This window comes from Grampus griseus (assembly GCF_964374135.1).
Source record: "Grampus griseus genome assembly, chromosome: 13".
In the NCBI taxonomy this organism is placed as follows: Eukaryota; Metazoa; Chordata; class Mammalia; order Artiodactyla; family Delphinidae; genus Grampus; species Grampus griseus.
In genome coordinates this window covers 39,415,603-39,436,613 of record NC_139007.1, presented here as the reverse complement: position 1 = coordinate 39,436,613, position 21,011 = coordinate 39,415,603, and the positions used below count along the sequence as shown (strand labels likewise).

At 55.5% G+C, this 21,011-nt stretch overlaps 3 protein-coding genes across 4 annotated transcripts in view; 2 read left to right on the top strand and 1 right to left on the bottom strand.

Annotated features, from left to right (window-relative positions):
- Positions 1–3,244: 3,244 nt before the first annotated feature.
- MICAL1 (microtubule associated monooxygenase, calponin and LIM domain containing 1) lies at positions 3,245–14,662 on the top strand. The gene is made up of 26 exons (XM_082668891.1): positions 3,245–3,428; positions 3,805–3,868; positions 4,924–5,257; positions 5,351–5,558; positions 5,838–5,942; positions 6,157–6,261; positions 6,372–6,527; positions 7,252–7,352; positions 8,090–8,347; positions 8,601–8,716; positions 8,916–9,042; positions 9,244–9,325; positions 9,919–10,066; positions 10,475–10,665; positions 10,940–11,028; positions 11,152–11,193; positions 11,426–11,509; positions 11,625–11,781; positions 12,098–12,174; positions 12,463–12,733; positions 12,850–12,944; positions 13,209–13,322; positions 13,447–13,540; positions 13,721–13,820; positions 13,932–14,005; positions 14,396–14,662. Exons 3-26 carry the CDS (start codon positions 5,000–5,002, stop codon positions 14,542–14,544), a joined length of 3,201 nt encoding a protein of 1,066 aa, XP_082525017.1. The 5' UTR covers positions 3,245–3,428; positions 3,805–3,868; positions 4,924–4,999; the 3' UTR covers positions 14,545–14,662.
- A 151-nt stretch (positions 14,663–14,813) lies between these two features.
- Positions 14,814–18,149, bottom strand: SMPD2 (sphingomyelin phosphodiesterase 2). Its single transcript, XM_082668576.1, has 10 exons — positions 17,596–18,149; positions 17,318–17,414; positions 17,126–17,202; positions 16,675–16,768; positions 16,437–16,526; positions 16,109–16,191; positions 15,850–15,982; positions 15,650–15,754; positions 15,318–15,471; positions 14,814–15,217 (listed from the first exon to the last, which is right to left on the bottom strand). Exons 1-10 carry the CDS (start codon positions 17,643–17,645, stop codon positions 14,829–14,831), a joined length of 1,272 nt encoding a protein of 423 aa, XP_082524702.1. The 5' UTR covers positions 17,646–18,149; the 3' UTR covers positions 14,814–14,828.
- A 67-nt stretch (positions 18,150–18,216) lies between these two features.
- PPIL6 (peptidylprolyl isomerase like 6) overlaps positions 18,217–21,011 on the top strand; it is a 34,247-nt gene continuing 31,452 nt past the window's right edge. The window contains exon 1 of one of the 2 annotated variants that reach the window (XM_082668578.1): positions 18,217–18,342. In XM_082668578.1, coding sequence (XP_082524704.1) covers positions 18,241–18,342 — 102 coding nt within the window. In that variant the 5' untranslated portion in view covers positions 18,217–18,240. The remainder of the gene's footprint in view (positions 18,343–21,011) is intronic. The other variant, XM_082668577.1, reaches the window with a different exon arrangement.

Sequence of the window (21,011 nt, the reverse complement as noted above, 5' to 3'; positions counted from 1 at the left end):
CTTCCTCTTGGGTCCCTTCCCCATTCTCACTTCCAACCACACTGTCTTCCTAGCTGTTCCCCAAACATACCCAGCAACTTCCTGCCTTAGGCTTTAAGGCAGGCAGTTTCTCAGGCTTGAAAGGTTTCTTCCCCCTACTCTCTGTCTCACTAATGTCTGCACATCTGTCAGAATTCAGTTCAAGTGTTGCTTCCTCACCCTCTAATCCTCCCTGACCCTCTGATCTCAATCAAGCCACACTTTCATATCCGTCCACAGCACGCTACACTTTGGTCTCAGCTGATAATTATTTTTACATTAGGAGCTGTGTCTGCCTGGTTACACTGCAGCTATGGCTCCTGACCCAGGACCATGGCTGTGGTATTTGAACACGCTGACCTACAGGTGTAAAGTCATATATAGGGTGGCTTAGAACCGTCACCTGCGGTGCTAGGGATCTAGTTTCCGACTCCAGGCTCAGGAGATGAAAGGTTAGGAGGTGAAGTAAGGATGGCATTGCAGGAAGACAGAACATGATGTGGATTAGAGGAAAGGGATCCTGTTTTAATGGCTCAGGCTTTTGACCTAGGCCACTGCTGGAGTGATTATTTGCAAAAACAGTAGAATGTGATTCTTTTTTTTTTTTAAGAAGATGGGGGTAGGAGTTTAATTTATTTATTTTTGCTGTGTTGGGTCTTCGTTTCTGTGCGAGGGCTTCCTCTAGTTGTGGCAAGCGGGGGCCACTCTTTCATCGCGGTGCGTGGGCCTCTCACTATCGCGGCCTCTCCTGTTGTGGAGCACAGGCTCCAGATGCGCAGGCTCAGTAGTTGTGGCTCATGGGCCTAGTTGCTCTGCGCCATGTGGGATCCTCCCAGACCAAGGCTCGAACCCGTGTCCCCTGCATTAGCAGGCAGACTCCCAACTACTGCGCCACCAAGGAAGTCCTAGAATGTGATTCTTTTAAAACTAACTTTTTGTGGAATTCCCTGTCAGTCCAGTGGTTGGGACTCGGCACTTCCACTGCCAAGGCCCCGGGTTCGATCCGTGGTCAGGGAACTAAGATCCCACAAGCTGTGTTGCATGACCAAAAAACCACAAACTGACTTTGCACGTATCAACCACTTATTTGACCCAATATGAATTAGCCAGTGTGTTTGTGCCAGTATTTTTAGTTTCATATACACATATAATGTGGATCATGACTCAAGATTCTAATTAAGAAGAGAAACACTTGTAGATAAATAATAATTTATTCTTTTAGTTTTATTAGAGGTCTTTTTTTTTTTTTTGAAGAAAATCTAAATAGAACTTGTTTTGGGCCTTCTGGACTATACATTTCTTAGAGTAACCAACATTGAATAATAGGATTTTAGAATCAAAATGGGTTGATGAGGTTGAGTAATTAAACTGCCTCCATTTAGATTTAAGACTGAAGCATGGTGGTTGGTGACTTTTCAAGGTCACGTAAGTTTGTATGAAGCAAAGCTGGCATCTGGCCAGATCTTCTAGATTACAAACCAACATATTCCCCATTGATCTTTGCTCCACTGTGTATCTTTAATTAACATAAAGTGAAACTCCCAAGTCAGCCGTTTTTTAAGCATTGATGAAGTCATTATTGTTCTGTGATCTCTTTTAAAGACAAATTTTACCATCTGCCATTCAGAGAGCCACACAACCCTGCCTGGCTGAGACCACAAGTCACTGAGTCAAGGGCCCCTGCTGGGCCTCAGCTAATCCACTAAATCAGCGCAGCTGCTTATTTACCATCAGCTAATGAAAGGGAAATGGAGTGATTCTAAAAGCCTGGTAACCCATTCAGACTGGGCTTTAGAACCCTTCTTACACTATGTATTTAAATACAGGTGTGTCCTCCATTTAGATATTTGGCAAATTGTTTTCAAGCCAAATAACTAGTCATACTCAACTAGTCATACTCAAGAGCTAGAATGGGTCCAACTGGGAGGCTGTCCTAGTTTCCTGAGCCTGACCTGGCTGAATTCAGGCCTCTCCTGGCAGAGAGCAGGCATTTCCCCTTCCCTGCCTGCTTCTCAGCTCAAGCTGGGAGCAGTATAAGTATACAGGTCTTGCTTGTTCTCAGAGGGTTTCCAGACAAAATGCAAAGTGAGAATAAAGAGAAGGGAAGAGCCATAGGGTAACCATTTTTTTTCTGTCCCTGGATCTCAAGGGGAGGACCCTCCCATTCATTCCTCTGTTTTGTTAGTGTTTATTATGTCACTTCTAAACAAGAAACAGCTTCTACGATGCCAGCCTTTCATTTGTCACATTGGATCAACACTGGTGTAGTGGAGTCCAGATAGACCTGGGTTCCATACCAGCTCTGCCACTTGCTGTGTAACTTTGTTGCGGGTCACAGAACCTCTGTGACCCTCGGTTTCCTTTTCAGTAAAGTGGGACTCATGTGATCACTGAGATTAAGGTAATATTCATGGTAGATGCTTAACAAATGAGATTGATGTTTTATTAATATTAACTAGTTGAATGACCTTGGAAGAGTACCTTCACATTCAGCTGTTTCCTTATGGGGAATATGAGGAAGTTGATCCCAAAGGTCTCTCAAGCCCTTTTCAGCACTGACAGCTCTGTGGGTCCTTTCTCCAAGGCATTCTTGAATATTGGGGAACTAGCCTCTCACCCAAACACCCCTCTCATTTCCGCCGGTCTAGTACCCTCACGCCCAAGACCCTCTTGCCCGCTCACTCATGCCGCTGTGGAAGCTGCAGATTGCCGAGTTTCCAGGGCTCTAAATCCGTGCCGGTTGCCCGCAGCCCGGGTCTAGAGGCAGACTGGTTGCAGGGGAGGCGGACCCCGAGCTTGGATCCATCGTGGGGCGTCCGGGCCGTGGATCTCCTGGTAGGAGAGGTGAGGAGGACGCAGATGCTACCTACGGATCCAACAGCTTCTGCAAACTTCTTGCCCAATCCGAGCGCCCTCTCCGCCCAGTTCTCGGGGGGCGGCCGCGCAGTACGTACTGCGCAAGGGCGGGTGGCCTCGCCCTCCCGGGAAGCGCTAGCTTTCAGGCGCAGGCTCTGAGAAGGAGCCAGAGGCCGCGGGTGCGCAGTAGGGCTCCGGATGCCTCCGACCCGCTTCTCATTGGCCCCCACCAGGCGGGGCCCGGGTCTTCGGCCCTCAAGCGGAAAGCGGCGCCGGCTGCGCCACGCCCTCGGGCACCACCCTGCAGCCATGGGCGGGCCCTTGGCTGCCCCCAGCCGGGAAACGCCGGGTAATGAGATGCTAATGAGGCGCGAATAAAGCCTCTGCGGGCCGCGTGCCCTGGTGCGGGAGCCTACACACTGCGTGCTGCCCTGTAATCCCGGCATTTGGTCCGCGCCTCCTCCAACTCCCTTCCTCCGTCCCCGTCCCCCAACCCGCCGAACTGGGACGCCCGCCTAGCAGGAAGCGGCCCCTACGGGCTCCCGAGCCCCCGGGTAAGTTGTCCAGCTGCGCCAAATGTGCGGCCCCCGCCCGCGGAGGCCCGGGGTAGGAGTAGGGATGCGCCTCCGGGGAAATGTGGCTCGCGGCGCTCCTGAATTCCGCCTGGCCGGTCCGGCCCGTCTCTCTGCACCTCCGTCCTGCTCAGCCCCTCTCCAAACTGTACGGTCTGGAGTGTGAGTACCCCCGACCCCCGCTGCCAGTGGTCCAGCTCCCTCTCCATCCTTCCAGACCGGTCCACCCCTCGCACATTATTTGTCCTGGTGTTTCCAGGTTGGGTCCCCCCTCTCCCCACTTCGCCGAGGTCTTCCTCCTTCCCACCCCCTAAGAGAGACCTTCGCCCTTCTTGACGTTCCGTCCGCCCCCATCCAGGTGACCTGCGGCGGCGATTTTCATCTCCTGCTTCGGCCCGGCCGCTGGGTTCGGGCAGGGACCGGTGAGGCGACCGAGCAGCGTGAGGGGGATCAGCCCAAGGATCTCCCCCCATGAGTGCCACCCTCCTACTCGAACTCCCCCGTGGGCAGTTCTCCAGGAATCCCCGTGCCCTCTGATTCCTCCGGGTCCCAGCGTGAGAAAGCTCTCTCCAACACCCCTCAAGTTGCGTGGGGGCCCGAGCGAGGGAGAAGGGGACAAAGGGAGGCCTTGTTTCGGGAGATTCCTGGGAGAGCATGCAGGGATGGGGTGGGGCGTCAATGGGAGTGAGAGGAAGCTGGGAGGGGCAAACCCTGCTGCCCTGTCGCCCCCGCAGTCCCCCAGCCGTACTGTGGCCCACTGGAGCAGTGGCAAGTCACAAGGGAAGTATTTTGACCACAGTGAGTCAGAAATAGACCCAGTTGTGTGTTACTCAGTCAGATGCAACATCCTGGGGCTGTTCCGTGCAGTATTTTGGTGGTGGGAAGTGGAACCTACAGGGTTAGAGACCATCTCCTCCCCGTGGTGAGGCAATGAGCAGCGCTAAGGAGGAGAACTTTGCCCCTGGCATAAGATGCACCCCACACCCAGCGTCACACTGAGTCCCTCGAGGGTGCTGGGCACAGGGAGGCTTGGGGTGAGATAGGGCAGTACATGTGCCTAGCAGCTGGGGTTGCCGGTGTTAGATCTGTCCCTGTCTGTACTGCACGGAAAGCTCTCTTCCTGGGCACCCTGCCCTCTTCACATCCGAGAAATTACCCGTGCTCTGCTTCCAGGGCCCCGAGAAGGCAGGGTAAGAATTCCTGTCCCCTGGGCCCCAGAGATGGAGCAGGGCTTGGAGATCCCTGAGCAAGAAGGCTGAGCTGGAGGCTCCCTGGCTTTCCGCGTGCCCTCTGTGCCCAGGACTGCTGATTTTTCATTTCCAAATTTGGCAAATTTCACTTGGAGTGGAAGGGATAGCAGTTGTCACTGGAGCAGCTGGCAGAGAGCAGCAGAGCCAATCAGGGTTGGACCTGGAGCTCCCTGGGGATACCAGACTTTCTTCTCCTCCCCTTCCTTTTCCCTTCCTCCTTTCTCCAGCCTCTTCCCTTCTCTTCCTTCCTTCTCTCCAGCAGCCACGTGCCCCTGCCCCTCCCTGGGAGCCTCCGAGGTCTCCATGGCCTCACCCACCTCCATCAACCCAGCACATGCCCACTTTGAGAGCGTCCTGCAGGCCCAGCTGTGCCAGGATGTGCTGAGCAGCTTCCAGGGGCTATGCAGGGCCCTGGGGCTGGAGCCCGGTGGGGGGCTGCCCCAGTACCACAAGATCAAGGCCCAGCTCAACTACTGGAGTGCCAAGTCGCTGTGGGCCAAGCTGGACAAGAGAGCAAGCCAGCCTGTCTACCAGCAGGGCCGGGCCTGCACCGGCACTAAGGTGGGTACCCGGTGCCTGGGATGGGGCCTGGAGAGTGGGGGAAGTCAGAGGAGGGGCCAGATGCCATGCCGATGCTGCCTTGTGTGTTCGCAGTGCCTGGTGGTGGGTGCTGGACCTTGTGGGCTGCGGGCTGCTGTGGAGCTGGCGATGCTTGGGGCCCGAGTGGTGCTGGTGGAAAAGCGCACCAAGTTCTCTCGTCACAACGTGCTCCACCTCTGGCCCTTCACTATCCATGACCTTCGGGCACTCGGCGCCAAGAAGTTCTATGGGCGCTTCTGCACAGGCTCCCTGGACCACATCAGTGAGCACCATGTGGTGGCCTGGAGGGGCGGGTGAGCCTGGGCCTAGAGACAGGCCAGTGGAGGGGGTCAGGGGGCTGCTGCTGGGCCGGCCAAGAGGCAGGGTGGATAAGATTCACTTCAGCCAGGCGGCTTTCAGGACTCAGGGCCCTCACCTGTAAAATGGGCAGTTGGACTGAGTGATTTCTAAGACCTTCTCCGGCTCTGACCAGGAACACACTGGTGCTTGGGAAGGCTGTGGGAACCTGGGGTCCCTGTTCCTAATGTCCTCTCCCTTCCAGGCATCCGGCAACTTCAGCTGCTTTTGTTGAAAGTTGCATTACTGCTGGGGGTGGAAATTCACTGGGGTGTCACTTTCACTGGCCTTCAGGCCCCTCCCAGAAAGGGTAAGTACTTCTCTGCTCCCGAGGACCCCCAAGTATTTTTTTCCTTACCTACTTTCCATGGCTGTTGTGAAGGTGTAATTTGATAGTGTGTCATTGCTTTCTAAACCATAAAGCCCTTTAAACGTTTATTTAATTATTTCACTGGATTGTCCTGGGAATACAGGGGCCCCTTCAGATTTCCACACCTTTGTGCCACTCACACCCTCTGCCCCAGGGAGTGGTTGGCGTGCCCAGCTCCAGCCCAGCCCCCCAGCCCAACTGGCCAACTATGAATTTGATGTCCTCATCTCTGCAGCTGGAGGTAAATTCGTCCCTGAAGGTGAGTGATCCCTTCCCTCGAAGAAGCCAGCATCTTGAGCTCCTTGTGGGCCTTTCTAGGCTGTTACACCAGTCGTCCTCCTGCCACCAACCCCCTGTCCCCACCTCTAGGCTTCACAGTGCGGGAAATGCGTGGCAAACTGGCCATTGGCATCACGGCCAACTTTGTGAACGGGCGCACGGTGGAAGAGACACAGGTGCCCGAGATCAGCGGCGTGGCCAGGATCTACAACCAGAGCTTCTTCCAGAGCCTGCTTAAAGCCACAGGTCAGGACCACCCTCACAGGGTTTGCCCCCCTCGTGCCTCACTGTGGCCTGCCTCCCACCTCTCCCTCTCAGACCTGTCCACAGTCCAAGGAATCCCGTACTTTTCCATCTTTGTGGTCATGGCAGCAAAGAACTTGAGCCCCCAGGGATTCAGCAGCCACAGCCCCACTCAGCCACCCAGCATGACGAGTCTTAGAAATCTCTCGCAAAATGCATGGGATTTTGCTTTGTGCTTCTTTACATATGCTTTAATATAAAAATGCTATATAACCTGCTGTATAAAAAATAAATAAAATAAAATTCAGGAATTCAAAAAAACAAAGCAAAACAAAATGCTATATATTCAAAATGAAAGTGGTACTTCCAGAAGATGCCCTATGGTTACTTTGGCTTCGCATTGCCACGCCCCCTGGAGTGTGCACATCCCGGTCGGAGAAGCCGGGCTGTCCTCTGCAAGCCTGTGGACTATGTGGTGCACATCGCCCAGCTGCCACCCCACCCAAGTTTCTCATTTTGCTCTACACCTTTAGGCCTCCTGGGCCTGGGACAGATGGTCCGCTGTGCCACCAGAACTCATGGGCCCCCCCTGTGTGTGTGTGGGTAGAGGTGCTGCTGCAGGCTGAGCTGTGATCCCAGCTCTCAGAGGTCAAGCATGGCTGGGGTATTTGGAGAGGTGACACATGATGACGAGGCACATTCCTCGTACCCTGCCCTATCCCCACAGGCATTGATCTGGAGAACATCGTGTACTACAAGGATGACACCCACTACTTTGTGATGACAGCCAAGAAGCAGTGCCTGCTACGGCTGGGGGTGCTGCGTCAGGTGGGGCCCGGGCCCAGGCAGGGAGGGGCTGGGTGGTGGGCCCTGGGAGGTGGGGGCCAGGCCTGGACACAGTCTCTCCTTGTGTGTGGAGGGAGTCCCTCCTCTCTGCGATGGCGCTTCCTCCACCTCGATAAGCTCTTCTCCCCTGGGACTTACGTGGCAACCTGAATCATATTCTGGGCTAAACACCTTATACCAGCCACAGGACTACACAACGTAAGCTCCATGAGGGCAGGGGTTTTGTCCGTCTCTTGTTTAGTGATGATTCCCAGTGCCTAGAATGGTGCCTGCTATGTAGTAAGCACCCTGAAAGTATTTGCTGAATGAACTAGTTGAACACCTACTATGTGATAGGTACTTTGTTGAGTTTTATGTTCATTTTCTCACCTAATCCACACGAGTACCTTGAGAAGTTAGGTACGTTATCTCTAAATGATGGGGAAACAGGCTCTGAGAAGTTCAGTGACTTGTCCAAAGCAGGTGTATGGTAACAGTAATGATACTGGGCCTTGGAGGCAGGGTGGGACCTGGGACCCCCAGCGAGCGGCAGGCTGAGAGTTGAGGACAGGGCTCGAGTGTGGGAGGCTGGACATTCAAATTCTCCTCCCAGCTCAGCCTTCAACTGCTGTGTAGTCTGGGGAAGCCCGTTCCTGGGGCCTCAGGATGTGTACCTTCTACACCTAAGGGGATGTGATGGCCCAACTGACCCTGCTGGTTCTGATCTGTTGGCCACATAGGACTGGCCGGAGACCGACCGGCTGCTGGGCAGTGCCAACGTGGCGCCCGAGGCTTTGCAGCGCTTTGCTCGGGCAGCTGCCGACTTCGCCACCCACGGCAAGCTTGGGAAGCTGGAGTTTGCCCAGGATGCCCACGGGCGGCCCGACGTCTCTGCCTTTGACTTCACAAGCATGATGCGGGCAGAGAGCTCTGCTCGGGTGCAGGAGAAGCATGGCGCCCGCCTGCTGCTGGGGCTGGTTGGGGACTGCCTGGTGGAGGTGAGGGGTCAGTGTTCGCTGATTGGGGAGGGGCTCTCCGGACCCCTTGTGAGGAGGCACAGGTGTTCCCTGGCTGGGGGAGGAAGCAGCCTCGTGGGAAGGAGGGGGTATAAAAAGGTCTGCTTCTTGTAAGGAGGAGCAGAAGGTGGCTTGGTGTGTCAGGGCCCCCTCTGCTATGGCCCTGCAGTCATCTGGGCGTGGACACCCTTGTTGGACTCTCCCTGAGCTGTTTCCTGTCCTTCTGCCCCTGCAGCCCTTCTGGCCCCTGGGCACTGGAGTGGCCCGGGGCTTCTTGGCAGCCTTTGACGCCGCCTGGATGGTGAAGCGCTGGGCAGAGGGCGCTGGGCCCCTAGAGGTGTTGGCAGAGAGGTGAGGCCTGAATTGGGGAGTTGGGGGGCGGGGTGGGGGCAGGGCTGGGTATAGGAAGAGTCAGGAGTAGGGTCGGGGATGCTGGTTGAGTAGATGGGGGCGTAGAGAAAAGAGAACGAAGGAAAGGCCTGGCACTTCTGGAGGGGTGGGTGCTGATGGTGCCCTCCCACTTGTGCCCGATCCCGCCCTCATCTCCCAGAGAGAGCTTGTACCAGCTCCTGTCACAGACATCCCCAGAAAACATGCACCGCAATGTGGCCCAGTATGGGCTGGACCCAGCCTCCCGCTATCCCAACCTGAACCTCCGGGCCGTGACCCCCAGTCAGGTCAGAACCCCTGGCACCACCCGCCAAGACTTCCCGGGTCAGCTCCCGCACCCCAGGTCAGGCCTTCCCTCCTGTGGTCTGCCCAGTCCCTGCCCTGCGGGTGAGTCCCACCCAGGCAGCCCCTCCCCCATGGACTGGGGGCGGGGGCGGCGGGGGTGTGTGTGGTCCGCCTGCCTGGAGACCTGAAAGGGGCTGCCTTAGGTACGAGACCTGTACGATGTGGAGGCCAAGGAGCCTGTGCAGAGAATGAGTGACAAGACAGACTCAAGAAAGCCGGCCACTGGTGAGCAGGCCTTCCTCCGGGGCCATGTCCAAAATATTTACCAAGCAGTGAGGCACGAGCACCAATGATCAGAACAGTGGTAGATGCTGGCGGCAGGGAGCAGGGTGCTGGAGCACTGCTGGGTGGTGGAGATGTTTGGGGCCTCCTGGAGAGTGCAGGGCAGTGGGGTGCTCAGCAGCAGCCATTTGCCAACTTGTGTGGAGTATTTCAGCACTCTAACAGCCGCTGTAACGCAGCAGCTGGATGGCAGCGGAGCTGCACTGTTCTCAGCTGTCTGCCCCTTCCCGCCTTGCAGACCCCAAACCTGCCTCTCCTTTTAATCTCTGGGCCTCCCTTGCCCCTCAGCTCATAGCCTGCTGCCCTCTCTGTGGCCAGCAGTGGTTTCACTCTATTCATTCCCCTACTTTATTGCCAGAAAGATTTTTTCAAATGAGAAAACTGGGATGAAGGAGGTGCTGCTGACAGTGAGTGTTAGGCTGGTGCCCAGTAGGCGTGGGTCCCTGCTTCCCCCTCCCATATAGACCCCGCACCCAGCAGCTGGGCTCTCTCTGCGGGCCCTGGTGCCTTCAGTACAGCGTGGCTTCCTCTCCTAGGGTCGGTGGCCACCCAGGAGGAGCTGCTACATTGGTGCCAGGAGCAGACGGCTGGGTACCCAGGGGTCCACGTCACCGACCTGTCTTCCTCCTGGGCGGATGGGCTGGCTCTGTGTGCCCTCGTGCACCGGCTGCGGCCCGGCCTGCTGTGAGTCAGGCATTGGGCTTGGGGGTCCCTGATAGCTCCTCCCTCTCTAGGCAGTGTGGAATGGTGGGCGATCACTGTGTAGGAGTTAGCACACCCAGCTGCGTCCCAGGCCACCCCTTGCTAATAATCCTGCTCTAGTCACTTTGCTTCCCTAGAGATAGATTTCCCGCCTGACTCTGCCTGCCCATGAGAATCAAATGCATTCAATACGGAGAGCTTTGTGAGTGGTAGAAGCCCCCCAAGGCCAGATGCTGTTGTCATGGGAGGGGTGGGGGGTAGGTAGCACAGAGAATAAAAACCCTTTATGCCCTCTCCTCCCTTTCCCGATGTCCCTCCCCTACTGCTCTCTCCCCCTTCCATGGGGCAAGTTCTGGTCTCCCACTGGCCTTTCTCCCTGACGCCCCACAGGGAACCCTCAGAGCTGCAGGGAGTCGGGGCTCTGGAAGCGACTTCTTGGGCGCTGAAGATGGCAGAGCATGAGCTGGGCATCACGCCCGTGTTGTCCGCACAGGCAATGGTGGCAGGGAATGACCCACTGGGCCTCATTGCCTACCTCAGCCACTTCCATAGTGCCTTCAAGAGCACACCTCACAACCCAGGTGACCCGGAGGTGGGGAGGATGGGGTGGGGTGAAGAGGGAGTGAGTGTGAGTGAGTGAGTGAGTGAGTGAGTGAGTGTGTGTGTGTGTGTGTGTGTGAGAGAGAGAGGAGGGAGGGTGTGTGTGTGTATGTGTGTGTGTGAGTGTGAGTGAGAGAGCGTGCCCTCTACGGGACAGCCTGGGAGAGGTATCCTCTATCCTTCTGGGCTGGCACATAGCTGTCTGTTCTGGGGGGTACAGTATCGGCCCCCTATCTACCCTGATTCTCCCAGCAGGCCCAGTCAGCCAAGGCTCCCCAGGCACTGCCAGCGCTGTGCTGTTCCTTGGCAAACTGCAGAGGACCCTGCAACGGACCCGGGCCCAGGTGGGGAGTTTGGGTGGGGTTGGCCTGGGCAGTGGGTTCCTTGTGGGGATCCCTGGGGTGATGAGGATGTTCAGAATGGGGGAAGGGGAGAACTGGGGGCTCAGAACGTAGGACTTCTTGCAGGGAAATGGGGAGGATGCTGGTGGCAAGAAGCCTCGTGTGGAGGTAAATGCACGCAGGGGCCGGACAGTCCCTTCCCTGAGGTACTCTTTCCCATATCCTGTCCCCCCAGGCCTTGCTCGCCACCCCAGCTCCTTGTAACCTCCCCCCGCACCATCCAGTCTCGCTTCCTAGTCTCACTCCCTTTCCCTTCCAGTCCTTTCTATTCATCTGTACACATGGACTCCCCAGCTGATCCTGCCCCTCTGCCTCTGGGCCTGAGCACTTACCCTTTTAGGTAGAGGCTGAGACCCCAAGTACTGAGGAGCCACCTGTCCCAGAGCCTGATGTACCGGTGACACCCCCATCCCAATACCAGGAGGTGAGAACAGGGGCCCTGTCTGCAGGCAGAGGCCTTGGAAGGGCAGGGAGGGGAAGGGAAAAACTTGGCAGCTGCCTCGGACTCCAGCTGACCTGCGGCCTGGGGGTTGGTGCAGGCCAGTGCCGAGGATCTGTGTGCACTGTGTGGGGAACACCTCTATATCCTGGAACGCCTCTGTGCCAATGGCCGTTTCTTCCACCGGAGCTGCTTCCGTTGCCATATCTGTGAGGCCACATTATGGCCAAGTGGCTACGGGCAGCACCCAGGAGATGGTGAGTGGGCCTGGGAGGCATTCAGAGGGACTCTGGGTCTGGCCCTGCTTGGGGGGACCAGGAGCTTGAAGGTGGAGGGGAACCGGGGTGCTGGGCATGAGGTAGAAGCAGGCTGAAGATGACAGTTTCTTCTCCTGAGCTCCGTCTCCTCTGTCCCCTCCAAAGCCCCAAATGCGGGGTTCTGAGAAGCCAGGAGGCTGGTAGAAATTTATCAGCCAATGCAGAGGCCTGTCACCCCCACCTTCCCTGATAAACCGAACATCTGTTCACCGGGCTGCCTGCATCTGATGGCTCCTCCCCTCTCCCGCCTTCCCAGGACATTTTTACTGCCTCCAGCACCTGCCCCAGCCAGGCCACAAAGAGGATAGCAGCGACAGAGGCCCTGAGAGTCAGGTAAAAGCTGTGGAAGTGTGGGATGGAGGGTGGGAAGGAGGAAAGGGCTCTCTAAGCCCGAGACTTTGCTGGGGGTAACTGAATGTTCTCCACTAGTGTAAACTGCATGATGGCAGGGATCTCTGTACCGTCTTACTTGTTGATGAATCCCAAGTATCTAGAACACTGCCTCACACTGTTCGGTAGACGGCATAAATGAATGAACGCCAGGGCCCACATCTGTCTCAAGGGGCTGCCTCAACCCACCCTGGCCAGGTCACTGACCAGAGCATATGGTGGCTCTTCTAGGACCTTCCGACACACAGTGAGAATAACATGCCATCACGCCCCTCGATTCCCGGGGCCCCCCAGGAGGGGACCACTCCTGTCCCAAGCCAGCCCACCCGTCAGCTGATCCGCCTCTCCAGCCCAGAACGCCAGCGGTTATCCTCCCTTCATCTCACCCCTGACCCGGAAATGGAGGCTCCACCCAAGCCGCCCCGAAGCTGCTCCGTCTTGGCCCGCCAGGCCCTAGAGGGAAGCTTTGTGGGCTGGGGAATGCCAGTCCAGAGCCCTCAAGGTAGCTGCTGGCCCAGGGTGGGGATGGGAGGGTGGTATTCGGATTCTTGGACGGGGATGTGGGGAATGGGGAGGGAGGTCCTGCGGATCTCAGCCCATATCCACTTCTCTGCTCAGTTCTTGTGGCCGTGGAGAAGGAGGAAGAAGAGAGTCCCTGCTCCAGTGACGAGGAAGCAGAGGAGGACGTGCCATTGGACTCAGACACAGAACAGGTGAGTGGGAGGAACCTGGCCACCTATTCTGCCCAAGCCAGCACACATCCACTAAATATACCCTGGCCCCTGCCCGGGAGAAACCCACAGCACCCATCCTCTTGAGCCCAAATGACTCTGAATGTCTTCTCACCCAGGCTGACTCTTTCATGTCTCTAGGCCTCCACCTTTTCTATCAGAACTTATCCCACTTCCAGCCCAGGGTCTTTCTGGTCCCTTTCAAATGCAGCTTTCCCAACCCCTATCCACCTGACCCTGTCATAGGTTCTGTGGAACTTGGCTAAGAACTCTGGCACCATGAACAGTTACCCAACGTGGCGTCGGACTCTGCTGCGCCGTGCTAAGGAGGAGGAGATGAAGCGGTTCTGCAAGGCTCAGGTGTGGCCTAGGGGTTCCCGGAGGTTCTAACGGGATCAGGGTTCTGAGACTGGGGACCAGAGCTCCTCCGGGACTCTGTTCTTGAGCAATCTGCAGACTCCTGGGCCTTCTGTCTTGTACTCAGGCCATCCAACGGCGACAAAATGAGATCGAGGCTGCCCTGAGGGAGCTGGAGGCCAAGGGCACGGAGCTGGAGCTGGCTTTGAGGAGCCGGAGCAGTGAGTGAAGACAGGGAGGATAAATGAGCCTAGGACACCTCTGCCTCCTGGCCCTGTGTTCCACCCCCAGCGACCCCCAGACTACCAGGCTGTGGCCCACAGCAGGTTCTGCTCCTCATGCCGTGATTCCTGTGACCCTCCTTAGAAGCCTGACTGGCCCCTCTTCTTCCTTCTTGTCAGGTTCCCCCGAACAGCAAAAGGCACTATGGCTAGAACAGTTGCTACAGCTTGTTCAGAAGAAAAACAGCCTGGTGGCCGAGGAGGCTGAGCTCATGATCACGTAAGGGGTGTCGGAGTTGGGGCGGGGGGCAATGGCGTGTGAGCCAGGCCCCACAGCCAGGTCTTCGGTCACCCTAGACACCTGTGCCTTTTCTATCCCTGCCCCCCACAGGGTGCAGGAGCTGAACTTGGAGGAGAAACAGTGGCAGCTGGACCAAGAACTGCGAACCTACATGAACCGGGAAGGTAGGTGGGATGTGGGGAGAGGCTGGTATTTGCACAAGCCTCGTGATCTCAGATACTGCCCAGGCAACAGTCCTCTAGTCTGAGTACCTCTGAGGCTGAACTGCCTTTTGAATTGCTTCTTGAACTGCAGGAAGCCAGAGGATGGGGCTCCAGGCCCACATTCTGCGCCTTCAGTTCAATCACAGCTGCACAACTGGGCTTTTACACAAGATTCCTTTAAAAGTGGTGTTGCTGCTAAACAATGCTAGAAAACCATTAGTGTTGATAAACCAAATTCAGAGTGGGAAACAGCTGGGGTTGTAGAAGTCACACAGGCCGGGATTAGGTTGTGCCTCTCCTGCCGTCCTCCCCGTTCTCTGTTCTCTAAGTAAGTTTCACCCCTCCCTTCAGAAACCCTGAAGACAGCTGCTGACCGGCAGGCTGAGGACCAGGTCCTGAGGAAGCTAGTGGACGTGGTGAACCAGCGAGATGCCCTCATCCGCTTCCAGGAGGAGCGCAGGCTCAGTGAGCTGGCCTCAGGGCCAGGGCCCCAGGGCTAGAAGAGGGTAGGCTGCCTGTCTTCTTCTCTGCAAGGAAGACTGCCTCACCCCAGGTCAGTGCCACCCTGTTCATCAGGGCTGCCTGGGAGAGGCCTCACTGTTTACAATAAAAAAGCTTCTGCCGTAAACAGGACTTTGGCTGCCTACAGGGGGGAGGTGGGGGAGTGTGCAGGGAGGGCAGCTGTGTAGGAGCCTGAAGGTCTACACTGTGACAATCACACCGACCCTTGGCCCCAATCACTGCCTCTACAAGGAAAAAGGCGGTGCCACCAAAGTGTCAAGCTTTATTGTTTCTCTGCTCTGTCTACTTCCTGCTGCCCCAGGAGCCCGGCTGGCTGGGACTCTGAGCCCAGGTCCTGGGCCTCCCTTGCCCTTCCCAGCACATGCTGGAGCTCAGCTCGGGCCCGACACAAGCCCTTGGCCTCCTGCACGTGGAAGAGATAGAATGCACCCGCCCCCAGCACCAGTCCTACACTGGGGGTCCAGAGCAGTACAGCAACTTCCCTGATCTCTCCTCCAGCCGCCAGGGCACACAGCAACGCCAGGAGAAGAAGCCCTAGACCAATCACGTAGCCAGCGATGGTGGCCCACCAGCGACCTTGAGCCATGCCCTGGTCCAGTTCTGTCCAGGCCTCCCGTAGCACATTGATCAGCGGAGACCTCTCTGCTGGTCCTAGAACAAAGCGGGACAGTGGGAGGGAGAGTGAGGGTCTGAGGGAGGGATGGGGCTGCCCCACGGGGAAGGGCCAAGGAAAAGGATGGGGCTGACTCACCATGGGTAGGGCTGGGGTTGTGCTGGGGGGGGCTGTGTCTCACACATAGAGTAGCCATCAGCGCCTCATGATCGGAGAGGGGGCTGCTGCCGTGAGGCTCGTGGCCTGTAGTAGTTCTGAGAGTCTTACAGAAGATGTATAGCCCAGACACCGCCTAGAAAAAGAGCCAGAGAAATTTCTGAGAGCGCCTTTCCCAGAGAACCAGTTCCTGGCTATCCCATTCTCCAGCCGCCACTGATAAAGACTAGACTAGTTGGACAAAGAATCAGCATAGGCTGATATGCCATGAAGAGAGACAGAGACTGAAGGCACATTGCAGGGAGACGTCTGACCTTATAAAGCACGTAGTCAATACGGATACCCAAGGGGAACTGCTCTAGCTCCTGCCGGTTGACGTAGCAGTTCTGCGGTACCATCGTACAGCCTTCTTCAGGGCCCTAGGTGAAGAGTGGGCTTGAATGAGGATGCAGGGGGAAGGAGGAGGGAGAGAGGCTGAGGGTGTAGGTGGGGAAATAATCAGGCAGGTCCTCACCTTGAAGTCCCGAGTCTCCAGATAGGCATCCTGCAGTCCCGTCCACTCCTTCAGCAGGCGGAAGCCCAGGTCCTTTGGGTGCAAGTTGAGGTCCCCACACAATAGAACCACATCAGCTTTCTTGGACGTGTGGCTGGGGGAACCAAGATGGTAAGGCAGGAACTCTTCCCTCACCAGCTCTGCCCTAAAAGTGGGGCCTTAGCCACCCTCAGTTCCTGGACCCCATCCCACTTCCCCTGTCAAGCCCAGGCTCACACACTGGATGAACTGGGCCAGTTCCCAAGCTTGGGCCACACGATGTGCTAGGTAGATGTCCTTCTGTCTATTGTACTCGGCATGGAGCTGAACAAGATAGAGGAGATAATTGCAGATGAGACTGAGGGTCCCAAGGGCAGGAGTAAATCAAGCTTGCATCTGTCACTTGGCACGATGCTTGGTAAAATATGTGTGAACCTTGCCTACTGGTCTTGGGAGATCCTGCTGCCACGCCTCACCCCAAGGCAGCCTGGCTAAAGGAGGAGTCCCATCTTCTCCCTCCCAGGACCAGGACGCCTGTCCCAGCCTTAAGCACTGCCGCCCTCACTCACATGGGTCACGTAGGCGTTGAGCACCAATCCACCCAGACGGAGCACCAGCAGCCCCACGGCCTTCCCACAGAACCAGTCACCGTGGTGGATCTGTAGGCAGGAGGGGGCGGGAACTCAGGGCACTGCTACCCTCTTTCTGCCCATCCCCTGCAGCCCTAGGAAGGCCACCTCCTTTACCATGTGTCACAGGGCGGCGGGGTGGGGAAGGGACGTGGAAGAGGTCAGAGGTCAGGCTCACCATGTAGGGGTAGCCATTGAGGGTGAAGACGTGCTGGGTGAATTCCTGGATTGGGTGTTTGGAGAAGACACAGAGACCACTGCCAATGATGCCACTGAAAAGCCAAGTCCTAGTCAAGAGCCACAAAAGCAAGGAGAGAAATACCCAGCCCCCTCCCCCTCCCTCGTCTCCCAGCTCTTATCAGCTACTGTTTCTCCCTCTGCTGCTGGTACCACCCCAGATCAAAGCTCAAAGAGACGGCATTTACGTGGGCGGACAGGATGGCCTGATGATAAATCTGATGAGCTGAAAAGCTAGGTCTTCCTCATTCCACCTTCTCCTGCTCCCACACTCAGAAGAGAGGGCGCTGGGGCAGAGGGAGGCGGGCGCAGGAAGCACGGGGAAGGGCTGGCTGGCAGGGCCCAGGGCCTCCAGCTCTGAGATCAGGCTTCGGGGCCAGTGGGCTTCTCACCTCCTGAAGTAGTGTGCTGCTGGGTAGGCGGGGAGCAGCTTCTGCCTCAGGTACTGGAAGTCCTGCTCGCTCCACACCTGAGGGGAGGGGTGACGATACCTGCCGGTCCTTCCCCCAGGGCGGGAGCCCCCGCCCGCGCCCCAGCCGCCCCCACTCCCGCCGGGCTTCCACACCAGCTCCGCGCGGCCCCACCTCCTCCAGGAGAGCTAGGTCGAAGCTCTCCCTGTTCAGAAAGTCTCCCAGGCGCTTAACGCGGTCGGCCCGGTGCTTGCTCAGGTAGGGAATGCCCCTGAGGACGAAAAGCGCAGGGGAGGTGACGGCTGGGGCCAGGCGCGGGCCCCGGAGGTAGGGGTTGCCCCGCACCCCGAGGGTGTAGGGCAGGGGAGCGCCGTGGGCTGGCTGTGCGAAAGGCCTCCTGCCTCTGGCGAGGGGGACGGCGGCCCCAGACCCGGGTCGGCGGGCGCACTCACCAGCAGTTGAGGTTAAAGACCTTCAGTCGCAGGGAGAAGTTGGGCTTCATGGCAGGGACGCTCGGCGGCGCGGGACGGCTCGGCCTCCGCAGCGACGGTCGCGTTGGGGACAGCGGCGGGCGGGCGGCCTTCCCCGCGGGGAACCGCGCACAGGTGCTCGCCCTACTCCCGCTCTCCCGGGAAGGCCGCGGCCCCGAAGTGCCCGCGCCCGGGGACTGACTCCCGCGTTACCCGGGCAACCGGCCGGCTGGCCCCAACCTGGCTGCGCGGCAACCCGGAAAGGCGATCTGCGGTGAAATCAGGCGCTGACTGGAGGCGACTACCGCGCTGGAGGACCCTGGGCTTGGGGTCCCAGAGGAGGTCCGTGGATGGGGGGGGCGGCGGCGGCGAACCACGCTGACGCACGCTAGGCGTGGGGTCCCTGTTCCTTTTCTCCGAAGCTCGTCGCTGGTGGCGGCCGCCCGCGCGCCCTCTCCAGCCTCTCGAACGCCTCAACAGCAACAGGCACAAAGTTGAGGAAAGGCCGGACCTTCGCCGACCGCCCCGCCCCCGGCCCCCTCCTTCCGGCGAGCGGCGGGGGCGGGGCCGCGCGGTTGCCCTGGCGACGCGCTATGTTTGTGAGCCGAAGAGTCCTTGCGCGCAGCCATGGCGAGCAGCTCGCAGACGCCGCCCGAGCAGCCGCTGCAGGTGAAGGTGGTGGGGCTCTTCAAAAGCTCCAGCTTTCAAATTGCGAAGAGCGCCGCTGAGGTAACCGCGAAGAAACCACAAGGGCGGGAAGGCCCGTCCCGCTTCCGAGTCGTGCGCCTCCTGGTGGCGGGGGTCGAGGTTCAGGGAGGGGATGTCCCGGCCGGGGTGGGCTGTCTCTGGATGGATATCTGCGTGCAGAGGGCGAGGGCCGGTCCAGGCGGGAGTTACACTTCGAGAAGGGCTACCTTTAAAGAGAGATCCGAGCGAAGGAATCGTTCAGAACCTTTTTGGGAATAACACACATTTTATCCCACGTTAATTTTTTTTTTTTGCGGCACGCGGGCCTTCCTACGTTAATTTTTAACTGAAATTATAGATTTTAAAACTTTGTGAAAAAAATGTTACCATATAACTAGCTGATTTTTTTACAAACTCCTTTCCCAAGTGATTTTTGAAAACTATTCATTCGGGGAGGGTTTTTGTTGTTTTTCTTTAAAGTTTCTATAGCAGTCACTGCATTCCAGTTGAATTAGGTGCTTATGGGATTTCTTAACAAATGACCCACAAGTGCTTTGGAAACTACAGACATTTCTTTGTAAACATGCAGAACAATGTAAAATGAAAAACACTTTAAGTAACTGGAAGAATTAGGCAAGGTCAGTAATGCCGCAGCGTTCCTACAACCCGAATGCAGGAGAAATGTAGAAGTGTATAAAATGTTGAAATGTAAAATTCAGCACTTCTTTGGGGTTTGCTCCAGAAATGCTGTTGTAAGATTATGCCAAGCTTCTCTCCTTCAAAACCCCAATAGGCTCCAGGACAATGCCTTATTCATGTCTGTACCTCCCAAAGTACCCAGCTGGATACTTGAAACAAAATGTTCCCAAATAGAATTAATCTTAAGAAATTCCTAACTTCTTACCTGCTCCAAGTCCACAGAGTTACAGTCTGAATTTAAATCAAGTCAGGAAATAGTGACTAATTTGTGAAATAGGTAAAGTTTACATTAAGATGAAGAGAACAAGTGATAAGAAGTCTGTGAAAATGATACATGGATCATTAAAAGAAGTAGAAATTATGGACTGTGTTAGCTGGGCTGATAGGATCAGCAAAGTTATATGGCTCAAATTGTATTTAATAAGTGTGAGGGATTTTTTTTCTCTTGTTTTTCTTAGCTCCTTTTCTGAAGGCATATGTTTTCTCCACACTGTAGAGAAGACGTTGGCATATTTTTTTTCTGTAAAGTCCACATATAAAATTATTAGGCCTTTGGAACCATAGGTTCTCAGTCATGACTACTCAACTCTGTCCTTGTGCAAAAGCAGCCACAGACAGTATGTAAATGAATGGTGGTTTTCCAATAAACTTTTCTTATGGGCACTGAGATTGGACTTGCATATACTTTCACAGGACATGAAACGATTCTTCTTGTGATTCTTTTTCAACTGTTTAAAAATCTAAAAATTATTCTTAGTTCTCAAGTCTTACCAAAACAGGCAGTGGTCCAGCTTTGGCCTGCTGGCCACAGTTTGCCAACCCCTGTTGCAGAGGACACTAAGTCAAGCAAACAATGTCTTTATTATATTAATAATGTTAATTTTCACTTTCTTAAGTTTTGCCTACCATAGCTCTATTTGAATATGAAAATATATGAATGTAAATTCAGTTAGTTCTGTTAATAAAGGATCCTTGAATGTATTTCCAACATGATCACTTGTGAGCAATCCCTGATGCCTAATTAACTGAAAGATTTAGATTTATAAAGAGTATTACATAATGTAGTCCCTTCTGGAACAAATTATGAAGAAAGCATGATTAAGTATGCTTAATTTGAAAACTATTGGGCTTATTAGTTATTCCAGATGGTCCCTCAGAAACAGCAGTCATCCTGTACGACTGCCTCAGACAGAGCACAGACGCTGGAATTGAGAAAAAGGACACATCAGCTGTTGGTTGGGTACAGCAGACTAAGAAGGAAATGGCCAGATTGCTGTTGCCCTCTTCTGCTACCCCTGGTCCCAAAGCAGGGTACACTCACATCCTGGCTTTCTCCCCCTTGGACTGTCCACCCTGGGTGAAGCACGCCAAGTCAGTGTCCCCTTAGACCACAACAGAAGTGGCCAGATGACACTTTTCCCTTGTTGGTCTATTTACTTCTCAGACTTGCTCAGAAAGGTGATGCCTAACTGTTACTGCCTCAACTGTCTTCCCTTGCTTTAGGAGGAGGCAAAGTGTAACATAACAGGAACCAAAACTTTTTTTTTTGACAGATGTTGTTAACCAGTAAGAATTTTCTCTGATTCATATAGACAAAACAAAATACATTAAGTCAATACATGCTTAATGTCTAGACCAAAACACATTTAATATTTACTTCTCTTTTTCCCAAGGGGTATAACCACAACAATATCCTTTTGGTCATTCTCCATATGTCAGTGAATTAAAGCAATAACATTTATTTTAGTTAAAAGTATCCATAGAGGGGCTTCCCTGGTGGCGCAGTGGTTGAGAGTCCGCCTGCTGATGCAGGGGACACGGGTTCGTGCCCCGGTCCAGGAGGATCCCACATGCCGCGGAGCAGCTGGGCCCGTGAGCCATGGCCGCTGAGCCTGCGCGTCTGGAGCCTGTGCTCCGCAACGGGAGAGGCCACAACAATGAGAGGCCCGTGTACCGCAAAAAAAAAAAAAAAAAAAAAAAAGTATCCATAGATCCACTGAGGTTTAGTAAGA

What these genes read in the sequence shown, in the direction of transcription:
- MICAL1 (XM_082668891.1), top strand. Translation starts at nt 5,000, where the DNA reads ATGGCCTCACCCACCTCCATCAACCCAGCACATGCCCACTTTGAGAGC. An exon ending in GAGCCTGCTTAAAGCCACAG is followed by an intron (nt 6,528 to 7,251) that starts GTCAGGACCACC and finishes CTATCCCCACAG; the next exon opens with GCATTGATCTGGAGAACATC. An exon ending in TGGACTCAGACACAGAACAG is followed by an intron (nt 12,945 to 13,208) that starts GTGAGTGGGAGG and finishes ACCCTGTCATAG; the next exon opens with GTTCTGTGGAACTTGGCTAA.
- SMPD2 (XM_082668576.1), bottom strand. Translation starts at nt 17,645, where the DNA reads ATGAAGCCCAACTTCTCCCTGCGACTGAAGGTCTTTAACCTCAACTGC. An exon ending in GAACTGGCCCAGTTCATCCA is followed by an intron (nt 15,983 to 16,108) that starts GTGTGTGAGCCT and finishes TGGTTCCCCCAG; the next exon opens with CCACACGTCCAAGAAAGCTG. An exon ending in TGGAGACTCGGGACTTCAAG is followed by an intron (nt 15,755 to 15,849) that starts GTGAGGACCTGC and finishes CTCTTCACCTAG; the next exon opens with GGCCCTGAAGAAGGCTGTAC.